The following is a 25,369-nucleotide window of genomic DNA, read 5'->3' as shown; positions in this document are numbered from 1 at the left end:
AAAAAGCAATTAAAAGTAATAAAATATGATTATCAATTAAATAACCGACTTATAAAAATGGAAAAACTTAAAAAGATAAAATTTACAAAAGTTTGGCTATAAAAAGTGGAGGAATAAAATCAATTTTTAATAATACATTAAAAGGCAGAGAGAGCCATCACTCCAATAGTCAAATATACACGTCCTATGACGAAGTTAGGACAAAAAAAAAAAAATTATATATATGAGACCTACACTCCCTAAAATATATATACATCATCATAAAATGTATATGATACATATATTATGTATGCAGATTTATCTCAATTTTCTTACTGATAATGAGACAAAGAAAAATGTTCTGTAAAAATTTATTGGGTGGAGAGATTTTTATAACAACTACTTTTAAAAGTATTAAAATAAAATCTAAATCTAAATAGTATGCTAAATTTTAATAAAAAAATTTTTTGATCTTAATAAACTGTTAATATGATAGTATTTTTATGATGATCAAATATCAAGAAATAAAAAATTTATCATTGAAATTTTTAAAGAGTTGAACCATTAATATTGCAAATCGTTTTACAATACCAAAAAGGTATTATTTAAACATAAATACCAACAAACTATATTAGATTATTTTACTACAGATTCACAAATACAAAATAATTCTTCTACATATATAAATATATTTATATATAAGGGGAAAAATTAACATTTTAACTTTCGGAAAAAAAAAAAATTTTTATTTTTATTACGACTTATAATTTTATTTTATTACACAAACAGACATGTATATATTTTTACACATAGACACAACATATCTAAAACTATATATCACACAACATTCATATATATATATATATATATATTTTTAAAAGCCCTCCTCTGACAACAAAAAGTTTATCCTTAATTTTCATATATTTAAATATTGTTCAAAAATTTTAATGAAAGTAATTACCAAAAAAAGATTTACTCTTTTGTATAAATATATCCTCTATAATAGTAAAAAAAAAAATACTCAAAATATGATAAAATAAACATAATTGTTATTTTTTTTACAAGAGAAAAACTACGTCATAGGCGTACTATCATTATTATTATAACAAAAGAGTATTATTAAGCTAAAAAAAAAAACCAAGTAAAAGTATTTTATAAAAAAAGATTACTAGCTTCCTTGGTACAATTAAAAATAAAAATAAAAAACTACACATAAGTAAAAGAAAAAACATTTTAAAACTTTATATAGTTCCTAAAATATATAATCACTTCATAGTTTCCTCTCTCCATTTTTTTTTTTTTTTCATCTCTCTTGATACTTTTTTTTTTCTATCATTACAATAGTGCAAATTATAAATACCATCTTTATAAATATTCTAAGAATGAAAAAAAAAAATTTCACGTAATGAGGAATATATTATATGTAAAAAAACATATAAATATATGCATTTGTCAATATTTTTTTTTAAAATAATATAAATAGAGAAACATAAAAATTTAGAATAAAAAAAAAAATTTTTTTTTTCTCTTCTTAATATATCCCTATAAACCCTACATATTCTTATTTTTTTTTTTTTTTTGCCATTCAGACTAGTATGTATATAACATACATATATATATATATATTCATTTTCTTTAAAGTATTAAAATCTTAAATAATTAATAAAAGATTCTCCTTTATCAAAAAAATAAATCTACATAAGTTATGTATAAAATTTTTATAGTTGTTGATATAGAAGAAAAAAAAAATTATGAGAAATACTAATTTTTTATAAAACAAAAGTAATATATTATTACAATTTTTATTCTATACATTTTTAAAATACAAATATTTATGTAATGTTGCTATATATATGAGAAAACTATTATATATATATATCATTCAAAAATTGCTTAGAAAAAGATGTATATTTTTTTAAGAATAATCATTTGATATATAGTTAAAAGCACATTTCTATATATATATAAAAATTCATATGAAAAAAAAAACAAATTGCCCTACATAGATATGATAAAAATTATATATATTAATAGTAATGATATGATATTTTTAGAATAAATATACAAAATAAAAATTCTTTGAAAAAAAAAGAACTTTTTAAAAGAATTTTATATATAATAATTATTGTTATATATAAATTAATTAAACAAAAAAGAGAATTAAATGAATAAAAACTTAAATCATTTATTTTTACTTAAAAAATTATTATTTTTTTTTTATTTAAAAAAAAAAATTTTAATAATTTATAAAGATATAACTAATTAAATATTTCTTACTTCTTTATTATATACTATTTAAAAAGAATATTGTATAATTTTAATTAAGATACATCAATAAAAAGTAAAGAAACATATATAATTAGACATTAGAATATACCCGCATTTTTTGTACACTTTTTTTTCTTACTGTACCACCATCACTTCCTGTCCCTTAATATATTAAAGATTTAGCATGATCTATAATAAAATAAGTGTTATACTAACATTTATATTTAGGTTTTATAAAAAGTTGTTTTGCTTGATTTTATCTAATGTTTTTTTTTTATATTATATTGACAGATGAGTTAGAAAAATTGTATTTTTTTTAAAATATATAATTGTTTTGTATCCTGGTACTATTTTATGTTTGAATATATTATTATTTTTAATTTAATCTTCAAATAATGAGTATTATCTATTGAATTTATACCTCCAATTATTTATGGTACAATGAACCTTTTAATATGTTTTTAATAGTAAAAAAAAAAAAATTTTTATAAATATATAAAAGATTGAAAATATTTCTTAATTTTCTTTGATAAAATTTAATGTTTAATTTAAATAATATAAAAATTTTTATAAAGTTATAATTCTATTTATATTATAATTATTTGTTTGTTTTATTATTTAGTTTATAGATCATATATATATATTTCACCTCCAATTATCTCATGGTACAATAAATATCCTTGGAAGTAAAAATAGAAGTACATATTTTATTAATAATTTAACATGACTTTGACGTTCTTTAATATTATAATATTTTTATTTATATATTTAAAAAGTTTTGTTGTTTATATAAAGTAGATAAGTGTTACTATGTTTCTGAACAATAAATTTGACACCAACAATTGTTTATCAATTAATAGCAAACATTATTGACTTATTATATTGTCAATTACAACATCTAAAAATTTTTTATACAATTCTTCTTCTACTGTTTTGCGTTATATTCTTATTAAATTTTTATACAATCTTTTTTATCAATTGACAAATAAATTATCATTCCTTTTTTTGACATTACAACATATATACATATATTATAAAACTACCTTTACATTGTTATTATCTTATCTGTTAGTGAAAAAAAAAGCTGTACGTGTTTAGAAATTTATCAATTTTTCTTTTATTGATAAATGGTAAAATAAACATATATAAAACTAACCTTTTGAAATTTCTCTTATTTTTCAACAAAATATTTTAAATGACAATCTGACGTTACTCTCTTCGTTTTTATTTTCTACCTCTTAAATATTATTGTTATGTTAAAAAATCATATAGAAAATAAATTTTTTTTTTTAGTAATTATATATATATTTTTATTATTTTTATAATGTTTAATCATTTTATCTATGCCTCTATTTTTTTTTTTTACATATCAAAATCATGACATAAAACAACACTTATTATATTATTAATATATACATTTCTTATTTGTTTCTTAAATTAAAAAAACACGCACAAACATCAAGAGTTATTATTTTTCGGTGTGTTACTTAACAGAAAAAAAAAACATATTATATTTATATTGATATAGTAGATAATATTTATATGATCAAATATTGTTTTGAAAAGTAAATGTAATACTATATTTCCATATACTGTCTTTCTAAAAAAAAATTTTTATTATTATTTAATAATATCTACTATTCACAACTTTTTTTTTATTGATTTTTATGAATAAATCTATTTATCTTTTAGAGAACAATAAGTCTCACATTTTTTTTATTTTATAGTTTCAAAGAGCAAAATATTTTCATCCTATTTTGCAATTTGTTTTTTTTTACACTTTTCGGGGGGAAATATTTATCAGTATATATCAAAGTATACAAATATGTGTTAAAGAACATATAATTTTATTTTAAGATGTAATCTTTGTTTATAAACTTGTTTCTTATACATATATATATTTTTTTGGTAGAATATAACTACTTCATTAAAAACATAGTTTTTAATTATCTATGTTTCATAGAAATATAGAAACTGTTTTTTATTTTAAATATATAGTCATTTTTACTTTCACTTATTTCATACTTTTGTCCATTTTAAATATATATATTATATATCAACTAAATAAACTAAAATAGTTCTTTTTTTTAACCTATTCACGTGACTAAAAAAAAATCTTTTTACTCAATTTATTGAAACATCAAATTTTATAGAGTAGTTCTTAATATTTTTTTTTATTATTAATTTACATTGATTATTGTGACTTACATATTTTATTACAATAATAGACCAAATTTTATCATATGAAAACATTCAAATATTAATATTTATAAAATATGATAATAATGCAAAATAAAAAGCTAACTTTTTTTTTTACAAAGTATAAAAAAAAATTTTTTTTTTTTTATCTGTCTTCATAAACGACGACAGAAATTTCTTCTCTCTCTTTGTTTAAGGTTGTAGGGTAACAGGACGACAACGACGCCACAACTACTACTATATCTACAACCCTGGTTGCTTATAATTTATATATATGTTTTATATTGAAAAGAAGAAAAGTGTTGTGGTTCTAGAATCACATGGTATCGAACTAAGGATATATATTATATTTGTATACTTTTTATAAAACTTTGACATTTAACAATGCCAATTAATAATTTTGTGACAATTATCTATTTATTTGTATATATTAAATAATTGTCTCTTTTAATTTAATATACAAAATTAATTTTAATAATAATAAAATTTTTATTTATATATATATATATATCTAATATATTCATTATCTAATCAAAAAATATTTGCTTATTTCAACTATATTTGTCAACTTTTTTTTTTTTTTTCTTTTGATTAAGGTACAAATTAAATTTATTTATTTTTTTTTTCATTTCATATATATATTTTGAATTTGTATGCATTTTCACGTGACATTAATTTTTGTTTAATGTAACTTTTTGTAATAGATATCGCTAATTAACAATTATATATATACATACTTCTTAAAAAAAATATAATTTTTAAATTACATTTTAAAATATTTCAGATCTTTTATATTGTCATATCAATAATTAATTGCTAATAATATTTTTGTGCCTTTAAAAATCATCACTTTTGTGGTGTAAAATTTTTTTACATTATATTTTAAGCCTTTCAGGCTATAGTTAAAAGTATTCTCTATCTTCAAAATCGGCTTTAAATCACATTGTGGATATTTCAATATTCTTTCAAAGGAAATTAAAAAAAAAAAAAGAAAAAAATTTTTATAATATTAATTATAAAGTGCTCAAACATTATAAATTTATATATAATTCCTTTTGAAAAAAAAAGTATGACATCAAAATCTTCTAAAAAAAAAAAATCCAGTGTATCTACTGCAATGGTACATCCTATACAAAATCAAAATATAACAACCACGACAAATGAACAACCATGTGATAAATCGTCAAATTTATATGAACCATTAAATGACAAAGATGCTGAACAGTTATGCTCAAGTACCATGAAACCAAATGAAATTACACTAGATAAAGATTGTGATAATGGAGCTTCAACTAGTAAAAGTGGAAATATTAATGGTGAAAATGACAAAATAATTGGTGATGATAAATCTCATTTACCAGAGATTGGAAAAACTATTAAACCACAACTGGTTCCGTAAGTTTTTTTTTTTTTTAAATTATTTATTTTTTTTTTTAATATAATCATTCTATTTCTTTTTTTCTCTCTCTTATAATATATTACCTTATATATAATCATGTGTTTGATTATATAAAAATTTTGTATAATGACTAGTTTTTGATAGATAATTGTTATCACAAAGTGCCTCCATTATTGAAAAAGTATATAATTTTATCATAAAAATTTATCTATTTAGAAGTTAAATTTTAGAAAAAAAAGGAAATATAGTTTTAAACTTTTTTTTTTTAAAAAATTATTAAAAATAGATTTTAAAAAGTCATAGGATGTAGTCATAAGAGAAGAATGTATATCGTTTATAATAATTTGGTGGTCATAGATTAACAACTTTTATTCTAAAAAAATATTTTAATCATTAATATTTTTTAAAAAAAAAATTTTAATATGTATAAAATTTTTAGGGAATCAACAATTTTTACATCAATATCAGAAGTAGTAACGGATGTCATTCCACAAAATTTACCTAATCCACAACACTTAGCAGAACAAGTTTTATGGGTAAAAATACAAAATTATTCTTTTGATTATAAGGGAGCAAAAACTTCTCATATTATAATATTTGGCCTTGCTAGAGGATACCAGATATGGTTAGTTATGGATAATGGTAATATTGAAGAGGTTGTCTCTGAAAGACAAGGCCCTCTTAAGACAGGACATTTATTACCATTTTATCCTGAACCTCTACATAATGAAACAACTGTAATTGATAAATTTATCTCGAAAAGGCCTATAATGGCATTAATAGAGGCATTCTCTCCAACACCAGAGTCTCAATTCTGTCAATTATCATTTCTTTCTTTTGTTACAGCAACAGTAGTAACAAAAATTGACTTTCATGAACCTATTGCTGATATTCAATCATCAAATCAATGTCTTTTAGTTTTATTTGCTAATAAAATTATTATTCTTGATCAATTAACATATACAATTCACCATGAAATTAATAATATTTCATTAGGATCTATATCAACAAGTAACTCTAATGATCTAGGTAGTTCATTACCAGCTGTTGCTTTATCAGGATCTTTCATGGCATATGTAGATAAAGTTTTTAATAAAAATCTACAATCATGTGGTGGTGCTGTTATTGAGGAAGATAGTACAAGTTATACAAGTCAAGTATTTAATGTTGCCAAAACTATTACCAAGTCAGTTGGCCTTTTTTCATCAACACCTAAAAGTCAGGTTTCATCTATTAATAATAGAAATACAATATCAACATCAACAAATGATTGTGGTATTGTAACTGTTATTGATATTCAAAAAATGTCATTAACAAAAGGAAAAGTTATGCAAGATCCTAATGAATATACAATAGCACATTTTATTGCCCATGATTCACCTATTGGATTTTTGGCTTTTGCTCCACAATCAAATATTTTACTTACAGCTCCACAAACAACTACATTATTACATTTATTTAATATTAATGTTCATTCAGGATGTAGTTCATTGACAACAATTAATCATCTTTATACACTTCATCGTGGAACATCATCTGCCCGTGTCATTGATGCTTCCTTTTCAGATGATTGTAGATGGTTATTAGTAACAACAAATCATGGAACATCTCATCTTTTTGCCATTAATCCATATGGTGGACCAGTAACAACAAGAACTCATGGTGGTAAATTTGTAAATAAAGATGGTAAATTTGAACGATCAGCTGGTATTGGAACAGAAAAAGTTAGTAGTAAAGGAAGAAATGAAAAAACAAATATAAATTCTTTTTTCAAAGAACATCCATCAGTATTATTTTATCAATCCCTATCAAAATCTGTTGTTAATCCACGTGTTCAATATGCTACTAAACCATTAAATTTATCAGCAGTTTGTAAAATTAAACCAAGATTATTTTCAACGGAAAATTTTAGTGCCTGGGCTTCAGATAATACTTTTATTGATTTAACATCAATGAGTAAATCTTCTAAAAATGTTAATGAAGGGTATACAAGAAAATTTGAAAGTGGTAGAAAAATAGCAACTAAATTTGTCTCCTCTTTTTCACATGATTCTTTTGATGGTTTCAGTGATAAAAATCCTGTTCAATCTTTAAAACAATCTATATTAATTGTTAATAATCAGGGTATATTAACTGAGTATACAATTAATTTAAAGAAAGAACGTCATAATAGTAATACTTCTATTACTTCAACAACTTTCGCTGATATTTTTTCATCATCTCCAAGTAGTGGAAGTCTTGGTAGTCATAATAATAATATAACAACTCAGGGAGGAAATTCTTCTCCAACACAATCTACTTCCACATCAATTGATCCAAAGATGAATGTTATAACTATTCCTAAATATCAATGGGTTTTACAACGAACTAAATCTTGTGTTGATATAAGATTACCAATAAAAGAAAATAATCCTATTTTAGCAATGGTAAATGATGCAAAGACATCTGAATCATTTACTCCAAGATCTATTTCTCCAACAATTGTCCAAAATAATTGGGTTAAAAATATTGAGGCATCAACTTATAGTGGACCTCATAGAAGAATATGGATGGGACCACAAATAACATTTGCTCAATATGTTAATAGTGAGCATCTTTCAGCAGATTTGATAACTCCATCATATGATTCAAATAATTTTCATGGAACTGGAAGTAGTAGATATATACCAATAGTTTATGATTCAAATAAATCATCTTTGACATTACAAAATTCAGCTTTTCATGATAATAATTATGTAAATCCTTATGAATCTTCACAAATAATATGTTCAAGTAGTTGGGGCCAAAATAAAGAAATTAATTTGTTTGATAATAAAGATGAAACAAGTAATAATATAAAGAAAGGAATTGAGGAAGCTATGAAAGAGATGTCTAGTATTTCAATGGATGATTTTGATAGAACAGATTCTATTAGACTTCCTAGTAGTATTTCAACTTCTAGTTCAGGGGGACGTAGTTATTCAGATAGTAATCAGGACTTAATGCAACTTAGTGGTATGGATCTTTGAAGATTAAAATGAAATTAAAAATATGATAATAAAAAAATATGTACTATTCAATATTGGTACGGCCATTTCTTTATAAATTTTCAAAGTTTAAATGACAAATTTTTTAAATAAATTCTAGTTTTAATTTTAATTTTTTAATATCTAAACAATATATATAAATATATTTACATACAAAAATGGGATATTTTTTTAACTAGAAAGTTTATTTTGCTGACAGAAAAAAAAAAGTTGTTCAGTACACCAATTATTATTTGAGATCTTAATTATTTATGCTTAATATTTTTATGTATGCAATTTTTGGGTGATTTTTTTTATAATAAATTATTGTATTATTATGTAAATTTTAATTATCTATTTTTTTTCTAATTTTTGAAAAGAAATAAAAATAAAAAGTTTTTAATTATTTTTTATTTTTATAGTGTTATCATAAATTTTGTGACAATATATGCAAAAAAAAAAAAATAATAATTAATGTTAATTGACATCAATTTGAATGCATAAAAGCACAAAAAAATATAAATATGATAAAAAAAAGTAGTTGATTATTTACAAAGAAATAGAAAACAATTTTTTAATTATCAATAAAATATTAATTATCTTTTAAAGATCAATTTTCGTTCAACTACATTATTAATTTTTTATGATTAATAAAATATTTAATGACATAGTGTCTACTAATCGCTTAGAAATTATCAAATTTAATATTCAAAACATCTTTAGTGATAAAACTGACTCATATTTCTATTAGAAAATTTTGAAAATCACATTAAAAAAATTTTGAAAAAAAAAAACTTATTTTTCAGTGATAAAAGTAATGAATGATAATAAGGGAAATAGATAAAATTATGTAAATTTTATGTATTAACATGGAAAGTTTGAGAATAAATATTTTATAGATAATAATTCTTTTTTTAAATGTCTGAGAAATGCATTTTACATATTAGTAGTTATATTTAAATTTATTTATTTTTAAAATTTTTCAAGATAGTCAAAAGTACTTTTACAAATATCTTTTTCATCAATACTTTCTCCACATAATAAGTACAATTCTCTTGGATATTTCATATGCATATTAGAGGCAATATTATACATAACATCAAGTCCTAAGACATTTTCCATATAAATAAAATCTAACTCACTAAATTCTTTTTCACCATCTTTAAAATATTGAATTGATTCTTTATATTCATTACTATTCATAATTCTTTTTGCATACATTACAGCCTCTCTGATATCATTACATATTGCCATTTTTTCTTCCATTGAAATATTCACGTTCTCAAGTGCCTCAAGTTTTGTTATAATAAAAAATTCAAATGAACTACTTTTTAAAATTTCTCCTAAATTAATTATTTCAATTGGAAGTTTAAGATTTGAAAAATACTTTACTCCTTTAGTATTATATAAATGGTAAACACGATCTTGAATTGTTTTATTTACCAAATAAGTAAATATTGGAACATTAATTACTGTTTTAAAGTGTTTTTTAATTGTTAATGGTGAAATAAATTTATTTTGTTTGTCTTCTTCATTTCCTTTTGCTAATAAAATAAAAAGTTTTAGTAAAAAAATTAGAATTATTGTATTTTTTACCATATTATTGATTGTTTTTTTTTTGTTTAGTAAATAAAAAATAAAAATTATGATTACATCATCAGTCAAAAAATTTTAATATCTAATGATTTCTTTGTTATTCAAATTTTTTATATTTAGTAAAATGAATTTATTTTAAATCAAAATTTTTTATTTTGAAAAAAAATTATTTTGGTTTAATTATAAAAGCATTTAAGCTTCAGCTTCAGCTGCGGCTGCGGCTTCAACTGGAGCAACAGTATCTGAATCAGTTTCTTCAACCTCATCAGGATCTGGAACGACGAGTGGGATTGGCTCTACTGGTGGTCTGGCAGCTTCACCTTCTGCTTTAACTTGTTCAACATACTTTGGTGGTTCAAGGTTCTTTCTAATTTGTTCTAATTCCTCATTTGTTTTTCTTCCCCACTCTGCTGGTGGTCTTCCAGTACCATGAGCAATCTTCAATTTTGGTTTACGTTGTGGTTTTTCAAATAGAACTCTGCGATCACCATATGATCTTCTATCAATTTGACGATCGAATTTGGAGAAAACGGTTACCTTTGGTGGATGAGTTGAGTTTGATGCCTCATCTGGGTCTAAACCTCTTTGGATGGCTCTGTTACGAGCAACTTGGCGTTGTCTTTCATTCAACTCTTTAAGATCATACTCTTGTCTTTCACTTCTCTTCTCGAGGTCATATTTTTCAGCTTCAAGCTTAACAATTCTTGAATGAAGAGATTTAATAGCTTCCTTCAAGTCATTTGGCATCATGTTTGAAATATCTGGTTTTCTTGTAACAGCAGCAAGGTAAGCAGCCTTTTGTTCTTCAAGTTGTTCTTTAGTAAGAGCGGTCTTCTTTTGAGCACCAGTAAGATTACTTGCTTTAGTGTCAGCATGTTCTCCCTTTTGAATAACAAAGTTAGGTCCATTAGTTCCAGAAGAATGTCCAGCAAAACTTCCAGCCATCATTTGTTGTCTTTTAAGTTTTTCTTCATTCTTTCTGGCTTTTTCAGCTTCTATACGGGCTTTGCGTTCTTCTTCCTCGCGTCTTCTATTTTCTTCAGCTGCTCTTCTCATTTCAGCAAATTCTCTTTCTTCTTGTTCTCTTTCTTGACGACGTCTTTCTTGTTTTTCTTTCAAGAGACGGATTTCTTCCTCTTGTTGTTCCTTTTCAATACGACGTCTTTCACTGTAATCAAGAAGTTTAGCAGCTTGTTCCTCTTCATGACGTTTCTTTTGGGCTAAGATAGCGCGTTCAGCTTCAGTCATAGACTCAGCTGGTTCCTCTTCTTTTGGTTCTGGGCGTTTTGGTCTAGAAAACAAAAAGCATAATTATTTTGAAAACATTAATTATACAAACAATAGTCACACTAGTGTTATTTAAAAAAAATATTAAATTAAAAAAAGATAATAAAAAGCACACCATGCTAAAGAGAAATATAAAAATCACTTCAAATAAGTCTTACTTAGGAGCTGGTTCTTCAACAGGTGGTCTATACAAGAAAATTTGTAGATATATTTTTGAAAGCGATAGTTATGTGTGAATTAATAATTAAACATAATACTAATATTTTTTAAAAACTTACGCTTCTTCGGCAACAGATTCTTCTTCTTCAGCAGCAGCTGGTTCGGCAGCTTCACTGGCTGGTTCTTCCTCAATTTCTTCTTCAATTTCTTCTTCTTCCTCTTCATACTCTTCTTCTTCATCGTCGAAACGACGCTCATAAACTTCAAGAACCATTTTGGTAGACTCTAAAATTAGTAAATTTTTATATATTATATGTATAAATAAATATAATATTATTATAAAATAATTATAACAATATTTAAAAAGTAAAAATAATCAAATAATCACAAGGAGATACTTTTAAATAACTTTTATCTTTAATGTTATCTCGTAGGAGTTAGTTATATATTTATCTTTGACAAAGTAAAAACATATTAAAAGATATTGTAGTGTAAAGTAATCCATTATTCTCCACCCACAGAAGTCGTTTGGCACAATTTTATGTTATTACTTATAAATATCTACTATTGATAACAAAGAGCTTATCCTGATATATAAATATAATTTATATCAATCTGCTTAACATCAAGAGATCACCTCTTTTAAAATCTGTTAATATTTCTCTATCATATTCTTATGTATTTTATTTTTATATGACAAAGAATCTTTTAGATATTGATATCGACTTGAGAAAAGAAATAAAAATATATATTTTCTAAACATATTAATCACTATTGATAAATAAATTTATTTATATCTTATGGCGTTTTAAAATAAAAAGAAAATGATGTTAATTTTATGATAAAAATTATTGAAAGAACAAGAGTTATATTTTAATGATTAAAAATAAATATTATATAATAAATTATATTCACCATATGCTTTATGAACTTCATTATTTAGCAATAAAAAAAATTAAATATACTAATATATTATCAATAGCAAAATAAATTAGTTAAATATTTTCAATAGTATTCATTTTTCTTTGATAAATAAAAATATATAATTATTATAAATTAATATGAAGTGTACAAGTTTTTTAAAAAAGTATATTTTCTTTTTCATGAATACAATAATAATAATCTTATCGTACAATAGAAAACAATTGTTAAATAACATCTGTTTATTTAGTTTATTCTATTAATATTTTTAAAATTGATATTAAACTGAATTAAATAAAGGGAAATATATATTTATTAATTATTACATAATTCATCTTTTTTAACATCCTGTTTAATTTTTTTTTAATTTAAAAAAATCCTCTTCTAAAATAAATTTTGATAAATTTATTAAAAAAACTTTTATTCTATATAAAAATTTCATCCCTTCAATAATTGTCAATGTAGACTCAGCTGACAATTTTTTATATAATAAAAGTGAAAAATTAAAAAACTATTCTTGAAGTGTAATTTTTTTCATGTTGTTTAATTTGATATCAATTGTTTGTTACTTTATTCATATAAAATCTTCTTTACTTTTTTTTCCTATTTTTATACTTAAAGCTACAAACAATTTTTTCACATTTTGATTTTAAAATACTCAATTTTAAAATTATTGTTAATCCTTTTTTTTTATCAATGTTATAGTTTATGTTTATTGGTGTTAAAAGTTATTTACAAAACTTTTTCCTAAAAAGAATTTGAAATTTTGAAAAAAAAAATTGGCATATATATTCTATTTAAAACACCTTGTAAAACATTAATACCATATTGTAGTTGAAAAAATAGATTATTTCAAATTAATAAATAAAATTTTAATATAAATTTTTTTTATATATATAATGAATCATCTTTTAAAATAGAGATATTCTTCACTAAAATAATATTAAATTCTTTAATTAGAAAAGTACAATTTATAAACATTTATTTTCCCTCCTTTTATCTGTTGGAATATCGTTCTTCATTAAATGCTAAAATTATCTCCCATTTTTATTTCTACATAAATACTTTTCTCATCTCACTAATCAAAGTTATAAAAAATGGAAAAAATATGCAAAGATATGGAAGATTTGTTGGAGGAAGCCAAACAAACGCAAAAAAAACTTGAAGAAATAAAATCAAAGAAAATTAATATTACTGCTCAACTTGAAAAAGAATATGAAGGTAAGTTTTTTTATTTCTAAACATTTTTATTATGTATAAATTTAAAGATTATGTTTGCCAACAAATTATTAAAGAATCTTCTGAAAAATTAGTTAAAAATATAGAAGATGCCGTCCTTGCTAAACGGATGCTTTCTCAAAAATTAATATCTCAAAAGCAAGCAATGGATACAATTTTACGTGAAGTTAATAATATTATGGTTGGTATAAATGAAAACAGTAGCAATTTTTAATTCAAAAAAAAAAAACTATTGTTGGTAAAATGAATCCCATAAAAAAGTTATCTTTATGTAAATATTGTAGTACATTTCCTTAAATTATAAATTAATATGTTGAAGTAAGTTAATATGCATTGTATAAGATAAAAATATTTTCAGTCATTAATTGATTGTTTTTTACTATTGACAACTATTTTATATTAACTTTTTTTTTAATTTGAAATAAAAATCCTTCTAAAAACTTAATTGGTATTAATCTATTTCATATCACCTAAAGTATCCTAAGATAAACAATTAGTGTTTAATTTTACTATTTGACCTAATAAATCTCTGCTTTTCACTTCATATATATCCTCATTGAAATATACTATAATCAAAGTATCTTGCGCAGTATATTTGTACAAATATTATAACTCTTTTTCTTATATTTATTTAAAATGAAGGCAGATTCTTTTTACATTTTCATCCACTGTACATATTTATATATTACTTTGCATTGATGTATTTTATTTACTAACACTATATATATCATTAACTATATGGCTACGTGGCCACTTTGAAATAAAAAAGGTTGTGATTAATAAAGCAATCATTAAAACTTTCATTGTTTTATTTTACCTATTCACTTTGTCATATTAGTTATAATTTCCTTTTTAATTATCTTATAATTATAAATATATTTTAAAGAAAAATGAAAATATTGAAATGTTTGATACTTCTATCAATATTATATTCAGGATATGCTGTGGATGTTGATACAGATGACAATGTTTATATTTTAACAGAAGCAAATTTCGATGATTTTTTAGAAGAAAATCCAATTGTTATGGTTAAATTTTATGCACCATGGTGTGGACATTGTAAGAAACTCGCTCCAGATTATGCTACAGCTTCCAGACATATTAAATTTCCATTAGCCAAGGTTGATGCAACAATTGAAAAAGCTTTAGGTGAAAAATATAATGTTCAAGGTTACCCAACAATAAAATTGTTTAAAAATGGAGAAGTCTTGGATTATAATGGAGCAAGAGATGTTGCAAGTATTGTTGATTGGGCTGAGGAGGTCACTGATCCAAATTATAAACCACCAAGCAATGAAGTTGTTGCTTTGACATCTGAAACGTTTGATGAATTTGTATCTGATAAGCCTCTTATGTTAGTTGAATTTTATGCTCCATGGTGTGGACATTGTAAGCAATTAGCTCCAGAACTTGAAAAAGCTGCCAGTGCTCTTAAAGATGAAAATATTGTTATTGCTAAAGTTGATGCTACCGTTGAAAAGAAGTTAGCAGATCAGTTTGGTGTTAAAGGTTATCCAACAATGAAAGTCCTTAGAAATGGAAAGAGATATGATTACAATGGGCCAAGAGATTCTATTGGTATTATGGAATATATGCTTAAACAAGCTGAACCAGCTGCCAAAAAACTTAATTCTGTTATGGAGGCTAAAAGAATTATGAAAAAAACTGATGTTACAATTATTGGATTCTTTGCAAATGAAGATGGCCCTCAGTACAATGCATTCTTTGAAGCTTCAGAAAAAGTTAGAGAAGAACTTCCTGGTATGGGTTTCACAACAGATCCAGATGTTATAAAAGCATTTAAAGCTCAACCAGGTGATGTAATAATATTTTATCCTGATGTATTTTGGACTAAATATGAAGAGAAACAAAAGAAATACAATAAAGATGCTTCTACTGCTGAAGATTTGTTAGCTTTCTTAAAGGATAACATTGCTCCAATGGTTGGACAGATAACACAAGAAAATGCTGCTTTCAGATATTCTAAATTACCTCTTTGTGTCGTATATTATAATGTTGATTTTAGTCCAGAATATCGTGAAGGAACCAACTATTGGAGAAATAAGGTTGTTGAAGTAGCAAAGAATTACAAAGATTCAAAATATACTTTTGCCGTTGGTGACGAAGAAGAGTTTTCTGATGAATTGGCTAATGTTGGTCTAGGAGATTCTGGTTTGGAACACAATGTTATTGTTTTTGGTTTTGATGGTAAAAAATATCCAATGGATCCAGAAAAATATGATGGGGAATTAGACGAGAATCTTGAACAATTTATGAAAGATATCAATAGTGGCAAGGTTAAGGCATTTATTAAAAGTTCACCACCACCAAAACATCAAAAGGGACCTGTTAAAGTTCTTGTTGGATCTACCTTTTCATCAATTGTTGATGATGAAACAAAAGATGTTTTGGTTGAGTTTTATGCTCCATGGTGTGGACATTGTAAGAGTTTCGAACCAGAATACAATAAACTTGCTGAGAAACTTAAAAAAGAACAACCTAATATTGTTATTGCTAAAATGGACGCTACAGCAAATGATCCACCAAGTGGTTACAAAGTAGAAGGCTTCCCAACAATTTACTTTGCTCCATCAGGCATGAAATCTAAACCAATAAAATATACTGGAAATAGAGATCTTGATGATTTGGAGAAATTTATGAAAAAACATGCTGTTAAGAGTTACACAGATAAGACTGAGGAAGTTGAAAAGGAAGATAAAACGAAAACAGATAAGAAAGAGGAATTATAAAGCTAATCTACAAGTACATTTAATATATGATATCATTACCAAGCTATTCATTAAAAATAATTTATTCTGTTTACATTAATAATTTAGAAAACAAATATAAATAGCTTTGCGTTCCCAAGGCACTCATAAAAATAGCTTTTAAATTTAAATAAAAAAAGTTGACATGTTTATATTTTTTATACATTTTTCATTTTTGGTCTAATTTTTTTTTTTCAAATGGACATTGATATTTAAGTTAAAATATAATACGTCATTTGATTATAGTATCATTCCAATTTTTTTATAGTTCTAAAGTGAGTAACCCACTTCAATATTTTTTTTAATACAAACTTTACTATACAATTGTTAAGAAAATTTTAGAGACATCCCAATTAAATTATGTATATTTTATAAATTTTTGCATAATAGTAAGAAACAAATTAAAAAATCAAATAAATTTATAAAAAAAATTAAACAAAATAAAATAAAAGATATTTACATTAATTAAAATTATCAATGGCTGAAAATTATGAATGTATTGATGATCCAAATAGTGGAGTCCCTCCACCGCCACCACCACCTGGACAATTATCACCAGTTCCACCACCACCACCACCGCCTCAAGGAGCAGAAGGAAATCCACCTCCACCACCACCACCATTAAATGAAAGAGTTCATCAAGGAAAGTCTAGTGAAGCAGTTCCACCTGCACCGAGATTAATTGGAAATCCTTTATCTGATAGTGAATTGAGAAAAAAAAAATCAAGTAAAGGTTGCTGTACAATATCCTAATCACTTTACACCAACATTTATTTTTAACCAAAACAAACATATCTAATATAAAATATATTAATAATTAATTTGTAATGTTAATTCTAATAGGACAATCATTTTAAGCTATAAATACAAATTTGTTTTTTTATAACTTTTGTATTTTTAAATAAAAAAAAATCTATAAATAGAATACATTTTTTTTAACATGATATTGACAATATTATTAATTATCTTGTATACATTTTTTTATTAATATATAATATCTATAATTGCTACAGTATTTGTTATTTCAAATTATAATTTTTAATATAAATGTATAAAAACTTCAAATTGTTCAATTTATAAATTACAATCTAGCATGAATACCACCTGCAATGACAATAGTTTCTCCAGTAACATATGAAGCGTCATCTGATACAAGATAAGCTACAGCACCACTACACTCTTCTGGTGTTCCTAATCTTCCCATTGGAGTTTCAAGAGCATTAACTAAATCTTTTTCCCCATTATCTCCATCCCACATCTAAAAATAAAGTTATTTTTATAAATTAATATTTATTAATAAACTTACAGCTTTACTCATTTTAGTTTTAATAACTCCTGGAGCAATAGCATTAACTCTAATTCCTTGTGGAGACAATTCATTACTAAGAGCTTTCGTCAAACCAAGTAATGTAGTTTTTGTTACTGTGTATGCAGCAATACCATTTCCTTGTCTATATGCACCATAAGAAGCATTAAAGATAACATTTCCACCACCATTTTTCAACATATGTGGTACGACAAGTTTAGTTAGCATAAATCCTGCTTTAACATTTGTCTCAAAAAGTTTATCCCAAACGTCTTCTGTTACAGAAAGTATATCTCCAAAGACGGGATTTATTCCATGATTATTAATAAGAATATCTATTTTTCCAAATTTTTCTAATGCCTAAAAAAAAATGAAACAATAGAAATAACAAAGAAACATACAAAATTGACAAGTTTTTTTCTGTCTTCATCTTTTGCTACATGGCAAACGGTACCTTCAACATTTTTTACACCTTTTCCTTTTAAATAATCTATAGCTTCTTTGACATTTTTTTCATTTCTACTGCTAATAACAATACTACAACCTTCAAGACCCAATCTTTCAGCAATAGCTAATCCAATTCCTTTTGTAGCTGCTGTTACAATAGCTACTTTATTTTCAAAACGATGACATTTTACAGGTGAAGACATAATATTAAATTTTTTAAATAATTGAATAAAATAGTATATTAAACTATTAGTTCTTTTATTATACTAAAAATATTTTTAACTATTTTGATATTGATTTAATGATAGTATTTATCAATTAAATAGTCAACATATCAAATTATTATAGATAGTTTGTAGTTTACCTTTATAATATTCTACAACATTTAGAATAAAAAAGTAGTTTATAGTCTTTCTTCATGAATTTTTGAAGGTTATACAATTTTGGTCAATTTCTAAAATTAATTAGATGCCCATTTCTTTTATTTTTAAAAAAATATTCACTCTGAAAACATGAAAATTTTTATATAAAAAAAGATATAAAAGTTAACTTTTAAAATATAAATTTTTATGTTAATTTAAATAGAATAAATTATTGAAATAGAGATTTACTGATTCTTCCTACCATCATACCAATTATTATCACACTTAAAAATGAGTTATAAAACTTTTTTTAAATTATCATTCTAATGAATGTTTAAAAAGTATATCTTTTCATGAATCTAAAAGCACTTTTCTAAATAGGTTTTTTTCTCTATAAAAGTTGTAAGTTTTCTTTTTGAAATAAAATATTCACTTTTCTTATCAATATAAAGTGCTATTTTATCAAATATTTTCTTAAATTTTAACTGCTATGGTTAATGTTGTTATTTGTTTAAATTTTTGAAAAATCAAAGGAAAAAGTTTAGTAATGTTTCTTGTAAAGTATTTCTTTTATGTTTCAAAAATACCTATCACTTTAAAATATTTTTCTATGTTTTAGTAAAGTTTCAATATATTTTTAAACTATAAATTTATTTATTCAAAATTATAAAAATCTCCAAGACAATTAGTAAAAAAAAGTTAGGTAAATATTTTATTTTCATAAAATATGCATTTTTCCAAAATAGTATACCGCCAATATAACAAAACCGTGGTCCGGCATTTATAATTTTTTACAAATTTTTTTTTTTGTTGTATATATTAATTACTTAAACTTTTTTTTAAACAGTTAAAAAGTATATAGTCAGCTAGAGATAACAATGAGTTCATCAAAAGGAAAATCTAACCATGAAATAGTACCACCAGAATATTTTGATTTAGAGGTTTGCCTTGCTGAAGCATCATTATTTGAATCTAAAGCTATTTATAATGCAAGTAGAGGTATTAAAAAAAAAGTTTAAATATCAAAGATATTTTTTAATTATAGATGTTTTTAAAATTCTTGGTCAAGATATTCAGGCACCACCAGTTGTGGGTGATGATGAAGTAGAGAAGGCTAAAGGATTCGAGGTAAATATTCCATTGTGGTCAGCTGTGTCATTATCAAGGTATGCAACAATATACCTACCAGAATATTTTAAACCAGAAGCTTTGGAGACAATTAAAGCAGATGCTAATATAGTTCCTATTAATGATATACATAGATATTATTATTCAATTGGGAAAAGTTTTGCCAGAATCACTGATGATGATGAGGCAAGAAGAATTTTAAATCATCTTCATTTTCTTTATAGAAATAGATTAGAAGGATTATTAAAAGTTGCTCAATGTTCTAGTGAACCGATGACAAAAAGTTTAGTAAAAGATGAAAAAGAATTTTTTGATGTTTCAAGAAATACATATCAGGAATTAATTAATTGGTGGAGGTATCAAAGTAAAGATGATATCAAAAAAAGAAAGTTTAATATTTAATTATATGTTATTATTGTAAATAATTTTTCTTTTTGTGATAAATTAATTTTGTACATTATCAATAAAATTCTTGTAATTATTTTATTTATCAATTTATTTTCCTTGAGAGAATAAGTTATTAATTTTTTTTCTTTTAGTTATTATAAAAATATAAGGAATATCTTTGTAATTAATTATCATAATGGAAAGAATATTATTTTAATATGCTATTCTTTATGTGAGAAATTACAAATATGAAAATGTTTCTGTATAAATTTTAGAGAGATTACTGTAATATCTGTTAATAATTTATGTAATAAAAAATAAAAATCTTTTTATTTTTTTTTTTTTGTTGTTATTATCATCCCTAATAACTTATGTTACATGAACATATGATGTCTTTTATTTTTCAATCCATCAAGAAAATATGTGTTCTTGGTAAATTTAACATCATCGGTTAGTCTTTTGATCTTCATAAAAAGTCAAAAACACCACCACCTGTCATGAAGATGATGGTAGTGGTTTGTTAAAATTCATCTATCTTCCTATATCTTTAGAAAAAAGAAAGTTATTGTTGCGCGAGCCAACAAACTCCATTAATTGTTCTTGACCATCTTCATCAACAATATATATTAATTATGATCTATTATATTTATAGAGAGAGAAAGAGTTATATCTATAATAATTATAATGGCATCATTATTTACTCCATATATAAAATAGAAACAAAAAAGCAATTTGATTAAAAGCTTAACGCTCCAAAGAATATTCTTTTGTCTACCTGGACATATTATTTATGATATTACTTTGTATATATAGAAAAATTATAAGAAAGATTGTAAAAAGTTAATTGAAATCATATATATATATACATCTGTCATGAATGTGTTAGAAATATGGTAATTGACAGATTATGAAATAAAAAGTTTATTAATTTATTTTCCACCTGAAATATATAAAAACAATAGATAATAGAAAAGAAGATAAAAAAGAGATTTAACATATTATTATTGTGTAATATAATTATAAGATTATCTTGTATTTCACCTTTAATTATCAATATTTTAATTTTTATTTATTTTTAATTAAAATTTTATTTACTTTTGTTATCTTTTATATTTTATTATTATATTGTAATAAATATGAAAACTATTTAATTTGTTTAAGAAATAAGCAAATAACAAATATTAAGGTATCACGTAATATTACACGATACTACTATATAAATCATTTATCTTTTTTGTGTTCTTTTTCTTTTTTCATATGGTTATATATATTTAAATAATTTTAATTGTTCTTTTTAATATCTCTATCATCATTATTCTTCCTACCATAATCATCATATTTTATTTCCTGTCGGTAAACTTTAAAAAGAGCAAATTCCGTGACAGTAACTATAATACATTTTTTTTTTTTTTTGCTCTTTCATCTATCAAATATATGTTAAATAGTCGTTTTCATTTTATTACAACATCTATAAATGGATAATAATAAAAGATTTATTGGATAAAAAGCAATTAGGAAAAGGGTAAGATGATTAGTATTTGTCATGAAAGTTAAATATATATTTTTAAAACAAAGAATAGAAAATAAAAAGTCATAAAAATTGTTAGTAAAATAATTTAACTATTTATATTTCTTTAAAATTATCCATATCAATATTACATTTATTTTCATATTTCAAAATAATATAGTTGTAGTTGTTATAAAAAGCTAATGTGATATTAACCCCTGTCTATTTTTATATGTATAAATTTTAAACAATAATAAAAGATGACGTATATGTGGATTTTTGATTAATTATTTATGAAAATGGAAGGGTCAAATTAATGAAAAATTTTTAAGATTGCTTTGTTTCTCCTTCATAAAAATGATATATCATCTTATACCATATACATTTTTAAATAGAAATTATCAATATAAAGATATATATAAAAAAAAAAAAGATTATGGTATTTCTTTTTTAAAATTTTAATATTATCCCCCTTTTCTTTTTATCATTATATATATTATGAAAAATGAGAGAGAAATGATGATAATATTAATAAAATATATGGTAAAATTGTATGTTTTACTTTTACATTATCCATTACCATAATTCACACGTTTCTTGAGACGGCTGTCGACAGTTACCATACATATATTATCAATATGTTTATATGTTTCCCTTTTCATTTACAGATAACTTTTTTTTTTTTCTTTATAGATAAATATATATTTACCAGCTGACAGTTTATATATAGTCAAAATGGCACAATATTACATGATTTTATATAGTTTTAAGATACTAAAGGTGAAAAGAACTAAGTAGTAATAGTAAATGATTAAAAAGTTTACATGTGTGATAATAAAACACATGTGTTTTTAGAATTATACTTCTTTTTTATTTTCTCTTATTTATATCAGTTATGATGATACAATGCCAATATAATCTTCTATTGAATATTTTGATTATATATATATATATATATATATGGGAAAATTTTTAATACTACAAACAATTGAGTTATTGTTAAGTAACAATTAAAACCCAAAACAATTTGTCAATAGGTTTTATTAACAAAGTAGATATGGTTGAAGAAGTTTTTAAAAGTCATATATTATATCAATATCTCTCCAAAAAATTCAATTTTTATTTTTGATAAAAATTTGATGAAGCAAATATTGATATATATATATATATATATATATAGAAAAATATTAATAATATAATTGTTAAAAAGAAATAACATTTAAATGATAGTAATAGAAAAAGTAAAAATGAAACAATTTTATCAAAAAGAACCTCCTTTTATATGGTATATACTCCATCCTATGAATAATAAAAAATTAAAGGATAATTTTTGTTAAAAATTTATACTCTATATACTTTTGAATATATATATATATATATTTATTTATGTACTCCTTTAATAAAATATTTATTTTTATTATTTTTAACTATATATCATTTAAAAATGATAAATTATACCAAAATTGTTTTTATTTTGTTTATAATATTTTAAATATTCTTTTACGTAACACTTCATTTTTAATATCTTTTATCATTATATTTTTTTTCTTTTTTTTTTTTTTTGCTTTTATGTACTAATATATAATTAGGTATATAACAATGTAACTGATAAAAATTAAATAGGTAATAGAAATTATAAATTTATGTAATTTATTCTTCTATCCCTTTTTATTATCCATAAATATAGTATTAAGAGAAGAAAAAAAAAAAAAAAAAAAAGTTGAAGAAGGAGGAGAGAAGAGATTGATATACATACATATTTATATAATAATTTAAAAAAAAAAGAGAAGAAGACAGATCTTTATATATATATTTTAAATATTGATAAAATTTAAAAATCCTTTTTTTTTTTTTTTTGTTGACTTTCTTCACATATCTTGTCAATATCCTATTAACTTTAAATATATGGATATATAATATGTTTCTTTTTATTATTGTAGATATATGGTGTGTCCTCTTCTCTTTATATATACATAATGAGAATGAAATGCATCAGATGGTACATAGAACGACATTTTTACTTTTCTTCATTTCTTGGTTTCTTCTTTCCAATATATTTATATGGTGAATGGTGCTTTGATCATAAATAATTTATCACATTTTAACATTTTGAAGGAAAAAGGCTATAAGCTAATATATCCTTACTATTTTATAAATAAATGGTTATATATATATATGTTAGATATATTAGATATATATATATATATATGCATGTCTTGTGGAATGATAAAAATATTTTTTTTCAAGTCCCTATATTCTTCTTCATCCTTCTTCTTCTTCTTCTTCTTCTTTATCAACACATTCATTTTCTTCATTATCAGGGAACTTCAATGTATGCTTGATATGTATTATGTAAAAGAAGAAGAGATGAATGAAAAAAAAAAATATTATAGAAATATTTTATGTAATAATATATATAAAAAAATGAACGATAGTGAAGATTGAAACAGATATAAATATATATATCAATTTTTCTGATATAACTCTGCACCATAAAAATATATATTCTTGATATTTGATAAAATAGTAATTTATTTACCATTATTAGATTGTTTCTTTCATTAACTTATTACAATTCATTTACATAAAAGTTTGATAAAATGATATTATTAAACATGTATCCAAAAAAGTTATAAATTTTCAATTTACAATGAAGGTAAAAATAATGAAAATTATATAAAAATAAAGAAATCATGTTGATGATTGTAAAAAAAAAATATTTATTTTATTAATATCATCTTTATTATTTTTAATTTTATTTTATTTTCTTACATTTTTTTTTATTATATTTTAATACATATTTTATTATAATTATCATTTAAATATTTGTAAATTATACAAAATCTAAACAAGAAAATATGAAAGATGAGAATAAAATAATGTAAAGAAAGTTTATTGATAATTCAAAAATTCTTTTATAAATACCAAAATACATATTTTATCACAATTTTAAATTAAAAATCCCACTATTTATGCAATTTTACACATACTAACAGTATATTAATAAAGTTTTACCTACTAAATTATTGATATTCCTTTTTATTATTTTATGAGATTTAATAAACCCTTCCTTAATATTATTAATTAATCTTTTTCTTTATAATATAGTTAAAGTAACTTCCGTTTTTAATTATTATTATTTAAAATATGTTCATATAAATATGGTACGCCTTTCTTAGAATTTCTTATACTAATATTAAAAAGATTTACCAACTCTCTAAAAGTATGGTAAGATTTAATTTATATATATATAAATATACAGGCACAGATATATTATATATATATATATATTCTTATCAAAACTTTTTCTCATTACTCTAAAATCTTGTCTATAAATTTTTCATAAGATTTCATATATATTATTTTCCTCCTTTAAATCTTCACCAACATGTACATATATAGTGTGAGCTTT

General features: G+C 22.7%; 8 protein-coding genes across 8 annotated transcripts; 5 read left to right on the top strand and 3 right to left on the bottom strand.

Annotated features, from left to right (window-relative positions):
- Positions 1-5,515: 5,515 nt before the first annotated feature.
- On the top strand, positions 5,516-8,853 carry SRAE_2000134000 (Breast carcinoma-amplified sequence 3; the record flags this gene model as incomplete). Its single annotated transcript, XM_024652281.1, has 2 exons — positions 5,516-5,841; positions 6,285-8,853. The coding sequence occupies 2 exons, from the start codon at positions 5,516-5,518 to the stop codon at positions 8,851-8,853; spliced, it is 2,895 nt and encodes a 964-aa protein (XP_024505873.1).
- Positions 8,854-9,822: 969 nt separating this feature from the next.
- Positions 9,823-10,449, bottom strand: SRAE_2000133900 (Hypothetical protein; the record flags this gene model as incomplete). Its single annotated transcript, XM_024652280.1, has 1 exon — positions 9,823-10,449. The coding sequence occupies one exon, from the start codon at positions 10,447-10,449 to the stop codon at positions 9,823-9,825; it is 627 nt and encodes a 208-aa protein (XP_024505872.1).
- Positions 10,450-10,638: 189 nt separating this feature from the next.
- SRAE_2000133800 (Troponin T, skeletal muscle) lies at positions 10,639-12,166 on the bottom strand (the record flags this gene model as incomplete). Its single annotated transcript, XM_024652279.1, has 3 exons — positions 10,639-11,737; positions 11,892-11,918; positions 12,012-12,166. The coding sequence occupies 3 exons, from the start codon at positions 12,164-12,166 to the stop codon at positions 10,639-10,641; spliced, it is 1,281 nt and encodes a 426-aa protein (XP_024505871.1).
- Positions 12,167-13,910: 1,744 nt separating this feature from the next.
- On the top strand, positions 13,911-14,266 carry SRAE_2000133700 (Hypothetical protein; the record flags this gene model as incomplete). The annotated part of the gene is made up of 2 exons (XM_024652278.1): positions 13,911-14,034; positions 14,082-14,266. The coding sequence occupies 2 exons, from the start codon at positions 13,911-13,913 to the stop codon at positions 14,264-14,266; spliced, it is 309 nt and encodes a 102-aa protein (XP_024505870.1).
- A 676-nt stretch (positions 14,267-14,942) lies between these two features.
- SRAE_2000133600 (Protein disulfide-isomerase A4) lies at positions 14,943-16,802 on the top strand (the record flags this gene model as incomplete). Its single annotated transcript, XM_024652277.1, has 1 exon — positions 14,943-16,802. The coding sequence occupies one exon, from the start codon at positions 14,943-14,945 to the stop codon at positions 16,800-16,802; it is 1,860 nt and encodes a 619-aa protein (XP_024505869.1).
- A 495-nt stretch (positions 16,803-17,297) lies between these two features.
- Positions 17,298-17,573, top strand: SRAE_2000133500 (Hypothetical protein; the record flags this gene model as incomplete). Its single annotated transcript, XM_024652276.1, has 1 exon — positions 17,298-17,573. The coding sequence occupies one exon, from the start codon at positions 17,298-17,300 to the stop codon at positions 17,571-17,573; it is 276 nt and encodes a 91-aa protein (XP_024505868.1).
- A 328-nt stretch (positions 17,574-17,901) lies between these two features.
- Positions 17,902-18,776, bottom strand: SRAE_2000133400 (Short-chain dehydrogenase/reductase SDR family and Glucose/ribitol dehydrogenase family and NAD(P)-binding domain-containing protein; the record flags this gene model as incomplete). Its single annotated transcript, XM_024652275.1, has 3 exons — positions 17,902-18,078; positions 18,127-18,486; positions 18,528-18,776. The coding sequence occupies 3 exons, from the start codon at positions 18,774-18,776 to the stop codon at positions 17,902-17,904; spliced, it is 786 nt and encodes a 261-aa protein (XP_024505867.1).
- Positions 18,777-19,813: 1,037 nt separating this feature from the next.
- SRAE_2000133300 (Hypothetical protein) lies at positions 19,814-20,293 on the top strand (the record flags this gene model as incomplete). The annotated part of the gene is made up of 3 exons (XM_024652273.1): positions 19,814-19,934; positions 19,981-20,249; positions 20,288-20,293. 3 exons carry the CDS (start codon positions 19,814-19,816, stop codon positions 20,291-20,293), a joined length of 396 nt encoding a protein of 131 aa, XP_024505866.1.
- Positions 20,294-25,369: the final 5,076 nt, after the last annotated feature.

This window comes from Strongyloides ratti (assembly GCF_001040885.1).
Source record: "Strongyloides ratti genome assembly S_ratti_ED321, chromosome : 2".
In the NCBI taxonomy this organism is placed as follows: Eukaryota; Metazoa; Nematoda; class Chromadorea; order Rhabditida; family Strongyloididae; genus Strongyloides; species Strongyloides ratti.
The sequence above is the reverse complement of the archived record's forward strand: the minus strand, read 5'-3'. Positions and strand labels throughout refer to the sequence as shown.